Source organism: Lissotriton vulgaris, chromosome 7 (assembly GCF_964263255.1).
Source record: "Lissotriton vulgaris chromosome 7, aLisVul1.2, whole genome shotgun sequence".
Taxonomy (NCBI): Eukaryota; Metazoa; Chordata; class Amphibia; order Caudata; family Salamandridae; genus Lissotriton; species Lissotriton vulgaris.
The window spans coordinates 946,702,134-946,714,255 of NC_141695.1; the positions used below are offsets into that span (position 1 = coordinate 946,702,134).

The window sequence follows — 12,122 nt, forward strand, 5'->3', positions numbered from 1 at the left end:
ATGTCTGTTGAGTACATTTTGACAGTTAAATGCAATTTAGTTTTTATTATATGTTAACTTGTTTGAAATGTAGGACAGTTGCATATGCTTTCATATCCTTTTCTTGATGAACAACAACAAAGTACCTGACAGTGTAATTTATTACTAGTCATGTTTTACCCACTGAGTCTTTTCATGATGCTTTTGGATAAAGGTGTGGAAGGTTGCTGCAGAGGCTACTGCTGTCTGCACGGGTTATATGACGTTACCACGAATTCCGTTGCAACGCATGCCTTTTCCACGCATGCGTTACCACGGAATTCGTTTTCCCCTCATCATCTTTACTACGTCGCTCTTACGTCGTAAAGAGGAAGCGGAAGTTTATTCCGCTTCCTCTCTTACGACGCTGTTTTCTTCGGCACGGCGGGATCGTTTTTTTATGGGGGGGAGACCCCCCCAACCCCCCTTTTTAATCCTACGGTTTTTTTTTGTTCGTGGTAGAGACATCGTTGAAGGCATACGCGTTGGAAAGACGTTTACGTGGTAAGTGCCTCGTTGTAAACGTTACGCGTAGTACTGCCTTCGTTGTTAATGATGTTTCCCGTCTGCACGAATACACTTGCTGTTACTCGGTGAAAAACACAGGTGACATTTTTCACTTACCAACTCCAGTCCTTGAACAGTATCTCCGGATACAGAGGAGGCTGCATCCACCAGCAGTTTGACCAGAGTCTGTACAGCGTCTTGGGAGAGGACCAGGGCATTGTTCACTTTGCTGTGAAAACCGGATCAAGAAAAGGTTATGAGCCATAAGGAATTTATGGGTCAAAGAAAGACATCAGAGCTGATTTATTGTTTGACATAAAAGTTTAGAATGCTGTGTAGGCAAGTCATACTATTTAGAAGTCCATACGTAGACTTTATATGAAAAACTGTATGATTTAATGTCTACATCGAATTCAGACTTTAACATTCGTTATGATTGCTTTGGACTGCTTTTGAAGGTGTACACAAATACTTAAGACAGGTTGCCCTCTCTCCAAGAATCATACAGAGCGGGACTATACACAGGAGAAACAATGAAACATTGGACTAAAGGAAGAATTCTGCAAAATGGACAAGTGCCTGTGACATGTTCAGACCTTAATTACATATTTCTTGCACAAATGTTTGAAAGAAACTTCCAAAATGGGACTCTCAGCTTGACAAACTACTACCCCCATTGTCGGGAAGATTATTATTGCTTGCCGACTCGTATGTTACATTAAATTAAGATGTGTTTTTAAGTTTAAGTAGATGCATTTGACACATTCTTGACAAAAATGGGAATGACGGGGGGAAAGTTAAGAGAAAAGGGGGGGCAAACTATACATGTTCATGTTCTGACCTCCGAATGCTGATGGTACATTGAATCATTTAACTAGAAAGTGCACCAGCATATACTGAACATGGTGAAAGGGATGCCAATGAAAACTCTTCAACGACATACCAATGGCAGATTGTGTGCTATATGAATGCCAATTTCAGGGTATTCCTCTGACACCCTAGGGTAGCAATCTATACCGCGTGTCTCTGACAAAATGGCTTGCTGTCTGCCTTTCTATGAACCAATAAGCTGGGGGCTGTGGTGACTGCCTTCCTGCACGTTGAATGATATATATTGTTGAAGACGGCCAGAAGTGCTGCTCCTGCAGTGGGGGGCGGTGAGGGGAGTGGGGTGGGGGTGGCAGGGTTGCCTCATCCCCGACTGATGCGAGAAGCTTTTGGTGGCCCATTATCAGGTTTTACAAGAGCCAGTTCTGCTGCACGTGCAAAATGGACCCAAGTGAGGGACACTGCATTTCCCGAGAGCAGGACTGGTGGCTCCCTTGTACGTTGGTGGAGTTCCAGGTGTAGTGCAAGACAGAAAATGGGGAAATCACCTGTTTAGAGGAGTAGTGAAGCCTCTCAAGAGGAATATCAAAAGTGACGGAGCGGTGAAGAGAATGAGGAGGCAAACATTGGTGTCCAGCCAGCTCATGATGCATTGAAGGCCCCAAGCCTGCATCTACCAGTAAATCAGCTAAGTGGAAGAAGAAGAGGAGCGCTGACATACCTTCTTCATACCTTAGGACACTCTTCCACAGATTGCACCCTAATCCGTTTGGTGGCAGAGGCTTGATTCTTGAAAGTAGCAACATTCTTCACATTCATTTAGGGGAACATTTCAGTGCTTCACCTACACAAAAGCTGCAAGAAACCCGTTTATAAAAGATAAACTTGATGGGTAAAGAAGCACCTTTTAGTTGGACTTGGTGAGCTTTCAAGCAGCATGTGTGCATAAAACGGTATTTACTTGTATGACTGTAACTTGCTTCAGCTATATTTTCTTGCTTCTTCTAATGCATTGCTCACAGAAAGCGTCCATCTCTGACAATGAGCCAGCTCCATGTCTTTTCTTCACCTTGTGAACACATGGACTAGCTTGCTCAGCTAAAAAAATTTATTCCGTTAGGTCATTTTACCAGTTCTCCTGAGCTCATGCTAGACACCTGTGTGTGTGTGTGTTTTTTTTAAAAGAATTAATCACAAGCTTCGATTCAAAACGTATGTGCATAAATGTATAACTTTGTGTGTTTGTCATGTCACAAGGAGCTTGTTCCACTATCCAGTGCTAGGTGAAACTGGCAGGTTTGTGACGTGATTCAAAGATAATCAATTTTGTTTTTGTCAATAAACCCTTTCAAACTTGGATTTTGGTGTGAATAGATGTCCATTAACAAACTAGTGTGCAAGCCAGTAAATGCCTGCAAATGGCCAGATGTGGTAACCAGCGCTGGTCCAGACACCACGTGACGAATCCCAGGCTGTACAGGTAAGACAGAAAATTTCTCTGTGGGGAGCTTGGGTGGAGACCCGGCCAGTGTTTGGCTCGCTGATCAGGGCACCGTGCTAATACATTCTAACATTCTATGAAATGTAAAGTCTGGTTTAGTATACCAACTATGTATGAGCATTTTTATGCTTGAATTTGTCGGTCGGGTGATGAACGGAATAAACCTGCTTTGGGTAGTTATGGGGTGGGGAAAACCAGGAATACTAGGAGTTTGAAGTGTGATTGTAATCAATGATGTAGATGCAGAAGGCTCGTGGAGGGCAAAGGCTGCATAGAATCCCAGTACAGAAGAGTAGTGGATGAATAAGTGGATTAAAGAGGTATGTTGTTCCAGCCACCTTTGATCCTCTGTGAGCCTCAAAGGGCTCTGACCAGAAGTTCCAGAATGTAAGAGGGTCGGTGGGCAAGCGTGACCACACGTTTCACCCTCTCTCAATGATAGCAGCTGGGAAGAGCCGTTAGACCTGCCCTTTCCTTTCTTACCCGCTCTACCACACCCCACCATGGAATGAGCTGCTTCAAAAGACTGGCTTCATAGTTGCAAATGAAGGCATAGTAAAGTAAGATTGGGGCTCCATAAATCAAAATCAGATAAACACCAGCAAAAGGAATTCCCGACGATGTTATACACCTTCAGTGTGCTAAGTGCATGAGCAAGTAAAAAGAGAATTTGGTAAAGTGCTTTAAAGATGATCGGAGGGGTGTGGCAGCCAAGATGGTGGCGTAGGCATGTTTCTGCCCGCCTCCGCGGAGCACACTCGTTAATTCTGCACTATCCTATGAACAGATGTGACTCTAACTGCATCAGTGAGGCCATAAAAGCAGAGGCATCCAAGAACCTGTACTGGGTGCTCATGGCAGCTCTCGCTTCGCCTCGGAGAGGAGCGCTAACTGGGGCCCCGGTTCTACTGAGGAGCAGCCTAAGATGGCAGCGTCCTGAGGTTCGGCTGCCACGAAGAAGGCGATCAGCAGGGGGCTATTGCAGGGACTGATGCAGTTCTGTGGCAGTCTGCAGCAGGGGAGGCGGGAGGCAGTGGTAGCTTTCACGGAAGAGCAGCAGAAATGGAAGTGACAGCAGGCTGAGAGTGACTGCTGCGACTGTAACAGCTTTGTGATAGTGTAAGGTGGGCACTGTATGACAAGCAACAACCTCCATTGAAGTCCTGCAGCTGGGTTGGGATCCGTGATCAGATGTGCTGAGAGGGGGCTGTGTAGCCGCAAGATAGGACATAGGCGTGGTAGGTAGTGGCCGGATAGCTGGACCAAGAGATCCGTGAGAGGTAGCACCGGCTAGGGGAATTGCAGCCTCATATAAGGTGGGGATTGGGGGGGCGTGAGAGCACTAGTAGACTAAAAGCGCCAGTGGAACGAAGCAGATCATAGACTTGTTAAATATAACCATAAACAGTTATGACAGAGATTACACACTCTACTGGCCTGGCTCCTCCGGACACAACTTGATAAACCTTGCATCGCCACAGTGGCTGATCCTACGGGATGGGTACACCATACCCAGGCAGATATCAATGAGGCCTTTCATCTGAATTTGCAGCCGGTGCACACACAGCGGATGGTGCAAGATAGGATAACTGTATACTTGAAATTAGCAAACCTTGCGTGGCACAACTAGTGAGGGCGAATCCGGACCGCTTCAGTACTAGTGATGATTGTCGTGCGTCTCTTGGGGATGTGCAGAGTGGGAAGACACACGTTATGGACGGTTAACCCTCCAAATTTTATAAACTGGTGCCTGGGCTGTTGATAGACAAACTCAGGTAGGTCATGGAGGAGCCACTTTGTGGTGGGCTCCTGACCTATCGATGAGAGAAGCATTGGTGGTAGTAATCCGTAAGCCTGGCCTTGACCCCACCCTGCTGAGTTTATAACGCCCACTGTCCATGATCAACACGGACACCAAAATACTGATAAACTCCTAGCCAGACGCGGGTGATAAGCAAATACTTGTAAACAAAGACCAAATAGGATTAATTCCACAATGAAGTACGATATTTAATCTTCACGGCTGGCGCATGTAGAATATTCCTTGAGCTAAGATGTGAGCCACTACGCTGTGGTCTCACTTCATATTAAAAAAAAAGCTTTTGATACAGTGGGCTAGAATTACATGTTTGGGGTCCGGAGAGGGATGAACTGCGGACCAGGAGCTATCAGATGGATTGAATTACTGTATACTTGCCCAAAGGTCAGCGTCCGCAAGGGAAGATTGATTTCTCTTAATTGGGAACATGAACAGGAGACGCTGCAGGGGAGCCCGCTGAATACTCTGTTGTCCGCCGTAGCCATTGAACCATTAGCAAACACACTGAGTCGAGAGATGAAGGACTATGGAATAAGGGTTTGCTAGGTGATACGACGTGTCTATGTATGTGGATGATACTTTGGTATATCTATGCGAGGCCCGGGTAATTTGGTGCTGTGTTTATTGCAAAACATGGAGGATTTCCAGGGAATGTCAGGATTGACTTCCAACTGGAACAAATCCAGACGGTTCCCTATGGGCACCATGGTAGATGTGCAGGAGGAAGACCTAACTGACTTGGAGATGCAGTGGCATACAAAACTGTTGAAATATTTAGGGACACATGTGACTAATACCCAATCGGAAGACCTTGCGCTAAACATTGGAAGCCACTTGGAAGGTCTACAGAAGACTGTCCCGTTCTGGAGGAAGCTGCCATTGTTCCTGCAGGCAGGGTAGAGGTTTGTAAAATGATCATATTCCCTAGATATCTATACGCCTTACAGGGGATGATGAGTCTGCTCCTGCGGTTGGTGTTCCAATGGTTAGATAAGTTGATTATTGTATCCTCTGGGGAGGCACACATCCTAGAATAAAACTGGACACGCTAAAATTGCCCTATAAAAAAGGGGGGATGACACTCCAAGACTTTGAATGTTATTACATGCATCACCTCCCGCTGTGCCAAATTGACACACTCAACCGGGAGAGGAAGCTTGTTGAGGGTTGCTACCTCTAGGGTGACTTGAAAAAGGCATACTTAGGAATACAACAGAAGAGTGGGGGATCCAGCATCTTGAAGCCCGAAGTTCCAGGTTTGGGACCACTTCAACTAAACGTGTGGACTCACCCTGCATTTTGGGACATTGGACCATTCGCCAGGGAGAAGGGCTGGTTTGTGGGGGAATGTTGATAACTGGGTGATCTTTATGAGGGGGAAATTTACCTCACGTTAGACAAGGCGCCAACAATTTTTGGAGGGACTTCAACATTTCTGACGTTTGCTACACGGACGTGGGCAGTCTGCAGATGTTGGACTGGAAGACGGTCACTCAGGCACTCGTCACCAGCCGAATGGACTACGAGAACACCCTCTACGCGGGAACCACTGCCAAACTACAGAAAAGACTTCAACGCATACAGAACGCCCCCGCACGACTCGTCCTGGACATCCCCCGCCACAACCACATCTCTGCCCACCTGAGAGACCTGCACTGGCTCCCCGTCAGCAAGAGGATCACGTTCAGACTCCTCACCCACGCACACAAAGCTCTCCATGACCTGGGCCCCAAGTACCTCAACAACCGCCTCACTTTCTACACGCCCACCCGCCAGCTGCGATCGACCAGCCTCGCCCTCGCCACCGTACCACGCATCCGCAGAGCCACCGCTGGAGGAAGATCCTTCTCCTACCTGGCGGCCAAGACATGCAACTCCCTCCCCATCCACCTGCGGCTGACCCAGGACCATCTCTCCTTCACGAAGCAACTAAAGACCTGGCTTTTTGAGCAGTAACGGACCCTTCCACCCCAGCGCCTTGAGACCCTTCCGGGTGAGTAGCGCGCTCTACAAATTGTTCTGATTGATTGATTGATTTCCAGAACGACCACAGGAATTATACATGCTCAGTGCAATGATGGATTTCCATGCGGAAGTAGATATGTGTCCCAGGGCTAAATGGAGGTTCTCCCCTGGCTGTGAGGGCAAGAAGGTCCTCTCACGGACCTTGAGTGGGATAGACTGTTGGGATACCATAAGTTTGTGACCAGTAATGGCTGGGATCGGCTGATACAAGTTAAGATGCAACACACAAAAGGTGATCAGCAGAATGCTTGCAATTTATCTAATCACTGACAGTCGCTCTGGGTAGCATCCCAACCCATTGTTCTTTTGCTCATCATACCACCTCATATTCGATCCAGCCACATGCACAAAATCAGTCTTGACCCTACTCCTCAGGAACAGTCCAGCCCAAACTGCCAGGCCAGGTCCTCCTAGGAATGGGCTCATCAGCCAGGTACAGCTTGGTTCCAGTGACACAGTGAGCATGAAACCCACGTCTGGGCATAACCATGCCAAGTAGGGCAGTACAAAAACACACACAATGTGACAGGAGGAATTCTTGCAAAATGTCTAACTACTGGAAATCGCTCGGGATAGCATCCAAACCCACTTGCATTTCCCAATTATTAAAGAACGTTATAGATTATGCTACCATAATTGTCGCAAATACCCTAAATGGCAGATGAGGATGATGGGGGAAAATCACTAAAACTTTAGTCTTTAGTAAATGTTAGTGTTGATGTAGCTACTCAAACAGAAACTTACACCTTTCACATTTACCATTATTTTCTGTTGAAACCAAAAGTTTTTACATCATGTATTCCATACCTTACTCTCTTGCCTCTGGTTTTAGGCGGTATGAGTGTACATTAAAACTTCAAAATCTCTGATCGCTGTGGAGCATGCACTGATAGAGAGAAAAGACCAGGTTTTGTGGCCAATACAAAGACATAGAAATATGCTTGAATTCACCGCAGCCCACATTTGAGGAACTACCAACTGTTGCACTCCCCATCCTTACTGCTTGACAAGGATGAGTTGTAACACGGTACACAGAGACTACAAGTCGTTCCAGTCAGGGAGCCATCAACTGGTCGTCCATTTTACTAGAGCCCTATGGTATGGAATTAAGTCTTTGGGGGGAAACAATTGCCTTTCATGCCTCATCAGATGCAACAACTACGTCACTGTGATATGCAGGTGGTAATACAGTCACTAGGTGGGATTTACAAGATTTTCACTGGGAGACATCAGGCAGAAAATAGATGTATTGCAATAAGGTCATGGATCACAAGTCAAAGAAAAAGTGACCACAAATCCCTATCTCCTTGAGCAGAAAATGTCAGGAAATGTTTGCCAGACTGAAGGACTGAAACCACAAAAGAATACCTGGCTAAATTCAATTGTTATAAACGATGCATCTGTCACGAAAGTATAATAAATCATGTAAAATGTAAACACTATCATGAAGGACATAAGAGTTGGTAAAAAGTCCTTAATGCTGAACATAAATAACTGGGAAACATAAGGATATGCCAAGAAGCAAGCATTTCAAGTTGCGAAGAGAGACATGACATTTCATATCAAACCTGAACTTGTCTAAATAAAAATTGGACAATGTGAATATGCTGAATGACCTAATGTAAATATATATACACCCTCAGAATGCTCTCTAACGTCTTCAAATGGATCCCAAGCAACACCAGACAAACTGTCACTCAAGCCCTCGTTACCAGTTGACTTGACTAAGGGGACGCCCCCACGCCGGAACCACCACCCTCCTCCTCAAGAGCCTCCAAACAATCCAGAAAGCAGCAGCAAGAATCATCCTGGAACTGCTTAGACGATCCCACATCACTCTCCACCTTCTTAGCCTGCACTGGCTTCCCATCAAGAAGAGATGCCACTTCAAGCTGCTCATGCACATCTATAAAGTCCGCCACAACATGGGACCAGAATACCTGAACAACCGCCTGACCTTCCATCAGCCCACCAGACAGACACCTGCGGTCTGCCTCCTGGCCCTAGCCACCGTCCCCTGCATCCATCGTACCCTAGCTGGAGGACACTCCATTTTCCACCCCGTAGCCAAAGCCTGGAACGACCTCCCCTTCCACCCCCGAATCTCTAACTCCCTTGCCGAATTTAGGATTGGACTCAAGACCTGGCTGTTTGAGTAGCTCCACCTCGCAAAGCTCCTGGATAGTCCTTGGGGTGATTAGTGCGCTTCACAAGTACTGATTGATTGATATACCATACTGTGGTGGAGAATAAAAGTACTGTATTGAAATTAGCACACAAACATGATGGGAGGCTGCAATAAGTCTAATCACTGGCAGTAGCTCTGTGATAGCACTCCAACCCATTGTTCTTTTGCTCACTTCGCCACCTCAATTCTAACCAGCCGTATGCAAATCCATTTCGACCATGCTCCTCATGGGAACGGTCCAGCCTGAACTGCCAAGCCAGGTGATCCATGAACCGGAACACAAGCATATCTGGACAAGTTTCGCCCTAATAATATAATTAGGCCTTGTAGTACTCAACTCTACTTTAAATATGAATGCAGCTTTTTTTCTAATATTTATGAATTGGATATATGTTAGGCACAGCATGACTTACATTATGTGTTAGTCCCTGTATAACTCACCAAGCAGAATACACACATTCACAAACAGAAAGCAATGGCTCGGTTAGTATCACCTATAAATCTACTAGTTTAAAATCAATTTACCTGCAAATGATATAATGAAGACACCAGGCAAACTCTACAGCTGCTCCCAATCCCAGCTCCAGGTTAGGCTGGATCAAGCGCAGAACATGCTGGAGGATGCCAGAGTCCAGAACTAACCTGCAAACACCAGAGGCATTATTTATTGAAATGTGGTATCTAGTGGGTAAGAGTGTCATTGGAAGATCATGGTTGCAAGTTGCATTCTGTCCTTGTAGGCATCATCAAATGCCCACTAAACCCAACATATTCAGCATGTCCACTATATAAATTATACAGACTACTTTATAATTTTTAAACCTCCATCCCTCTTCTAAACCCCACCTATAAGCACCAGTGGAAGACTGATTCACAAACTGCTTCTCAGTGTGCAATTGGTTTCCCATTAACCTCACACAAATCAAAACAAACCTCGTTGCTGTATGTGTATACAAACTACTCCAAGATTTGTGACACCTCCCTCTTAATCGCCTTCCAAATTTAAACAAGTCCCCAACTCATTGAAATGCTCTTCGCAAAGGTTTGTTAACACATGCCAGTTCTTTTCTCCCAATGTCAGCATTAGAGATTCACAGCCTGATTCATCAAGCTGAATTGCGCTCGCAAAGGGCCAGATTCTGAGAATCTGGCCCTTTGCGAGTGCGATTTTTGCATTTGGGATTCATCATCCCAAATGCAAAAATCGGTAATAGCGATTTCGCTATTTTGCGAGGAATTACATTTAAGGAATCTCTATTTGAGATTCCTTAAATGCAATTCATCATCCATTTTAAAATTGCGAATTCGTAATTTCGGCCCGCTATTGACCGCGAGGTCAAACCTCGTGGTAAATAGCGAAAACTTAGAAAAATGCTTTTAAAAGCATTTTTCTAAGTTGCATGTTGCACACACACATGTCCTTTGGACATGTGTGTGCGCAACACCTGTTTAAATTTACATTCAAGGGGTGCTACAGGGTGTCCTTTGAACACCCCTGGCACCCTTTAAATCGCTATCTTATTTGCGATTAGCTAATTGCTAATCGCAAATAAGGAATACTCCCCATTCATTTCTATGAGCCTTTTGGCCCATAGGAATGAATGGGGAGTTATTCCTTATTTGCGATTAGCAATTTGCTAATCGCAAATAAGGAATATGTAGGAATCGCATTTTATTTTGCGATTCCTACATGAATCCCGTTTTGCGAGTCTGTAATAGCGATTCCTTATGAATCGCTATTAAAGACTCGCAAAACGTGTCTTTGATGAATCAGGCTGTCAGTGCTTAATTTGTAAAAAATCGAAATAAGCCCTTCGTAGGAGGCGACTGCATCACAGATTGCCCCTACCAGTGCTGCCAAAGCAAGTACCAACCCAACCACTAACAATCAAACACCTACAAGTGTGACGATTTTGATTATTCCCGATTACCAATGTGGCGCGTATGTTCAAATGTTTGAAGCATGTAAAATGAACCACTTTGTTGGTGCTCGGATTTAAATTAGAGAAACAGCGCCATCATTTGGATAACTGTCATAAGTGCCGGGGTTGAGACTTCAGTGTCAAGGCCGAGCACCGTTAAACATCACATTAAGGACTGTTAAGATTAATACATAATGTCTGCTTAAAGTCAAAAATGTTTTGCAATAAAAAACAATTATACTGCACTTTACAATCATGCCTTTTTAAAGTTGGCTAAACAAAGCATAAACTAGGGCCAACTCCCTCTTGGTTTTTAAAATGGGACTGTGTTTTGATTTATCTCTCCGCATGCAACTAACTGTGCACAAATAAAATACAATGCTTTGAGATGGTGTGTTGCTCTAGGTGAGCTCCGATGGAAGCTCCCAAACATAATAAAACAACAGACTCTTTGTGCCTGTAATTCAGCGCAGCATAAATCAGTAATTGTTTTGTGTGTAACCAGATTCGTACTGTCACGTGCAAGGATATTACATTGGGTCAAAACGGGACTAATTATTATTAATTTAGGGGATGGTGTCAGATGAGGCTGCATTATTATCTGTATCTGTATTGTGATTCGCGGAGCCTATGGAACATTTTACTCACCTTATGATGACAGTGGATTTTTCATTTTGTATTTTTTTATAAGTAGGAGTCACTGGAGAGGAGCCAGTCTTAGCTACTTGTGCAGACTTAGGGGGCTTGTCTAGTTTGGCTTGACTTGCTATGTGAGTAAATCTCTTGATTCTTAGAGAATAGACCTATGTCAGTTCGTCTCATGCTGGACTTATAATAATTTGTCAGACTTTATGCTACAATTGACCGAGCTATATGCTAATTCCCTTACATTGACTGTCTAATTATATTTGTGTCTTCTGTAATGAAATCTGAATCTTTTCATAAACCTTCACTAGTACCCTGTTTCAATAAGGACTATTTAACGGACTATGCTACCTGTCCGATTGACAGTTTTGATTCTGTTAGGTGCACATTACTTCATCTATTCTGTAGGATACTTTCGCCCCCGATCCGAAGGCTTTTTATCCACTATCTTATCAAATTATGAAAAATATTGTCACCTCTAGTATCCAGACTCCCCCACTCGATTCCTTGTATACATTACATAGTGAGTGTCCAAGATCAAGATGACTTTAAACTTATAAATTCAATCAAATTATTCAACAACATCTAACAGTTACACCATGAAGGTAGATGAGGGGTGTAAAGAAAGTCTCAGATCATGCAAGAAATGTGTACTAGTCATTTTAACCC

The 12,122-nt window shown here is 44.5% G+C and overlaps 1 protein-coding gene across 4 annotated transcripts in view; it reads right to left on the reverse strand.

Annotated features, from left to right (window-relative positions):
* Positions 1–12,122, reverse strand: part of TMCO6 (transmembrane and coiled-coil domains 6) — a 229,559-nt gene that overhangs the window by 152,059 nt on the left and 65,378 nt on the right. For all 4 annotated transcript variants that reach the window (XM_086931382.1, XM_086931385.1, XM_086931383.1 and 1 more), the window contains exons 8-9: positions 9,412–9,528; positions 643–754 (exon numbers count right to left, since the gene is read on the reverse strand). In XM_086931382.1, the coding sequence (XP_086787508.1) occupies positions 643–754; positions 9,412–9,528 (229 nt within the window). The remainder of the gene's footprint in view (positions 1–642; positions 755–9,411; positions 9,529–12,122) is intronic.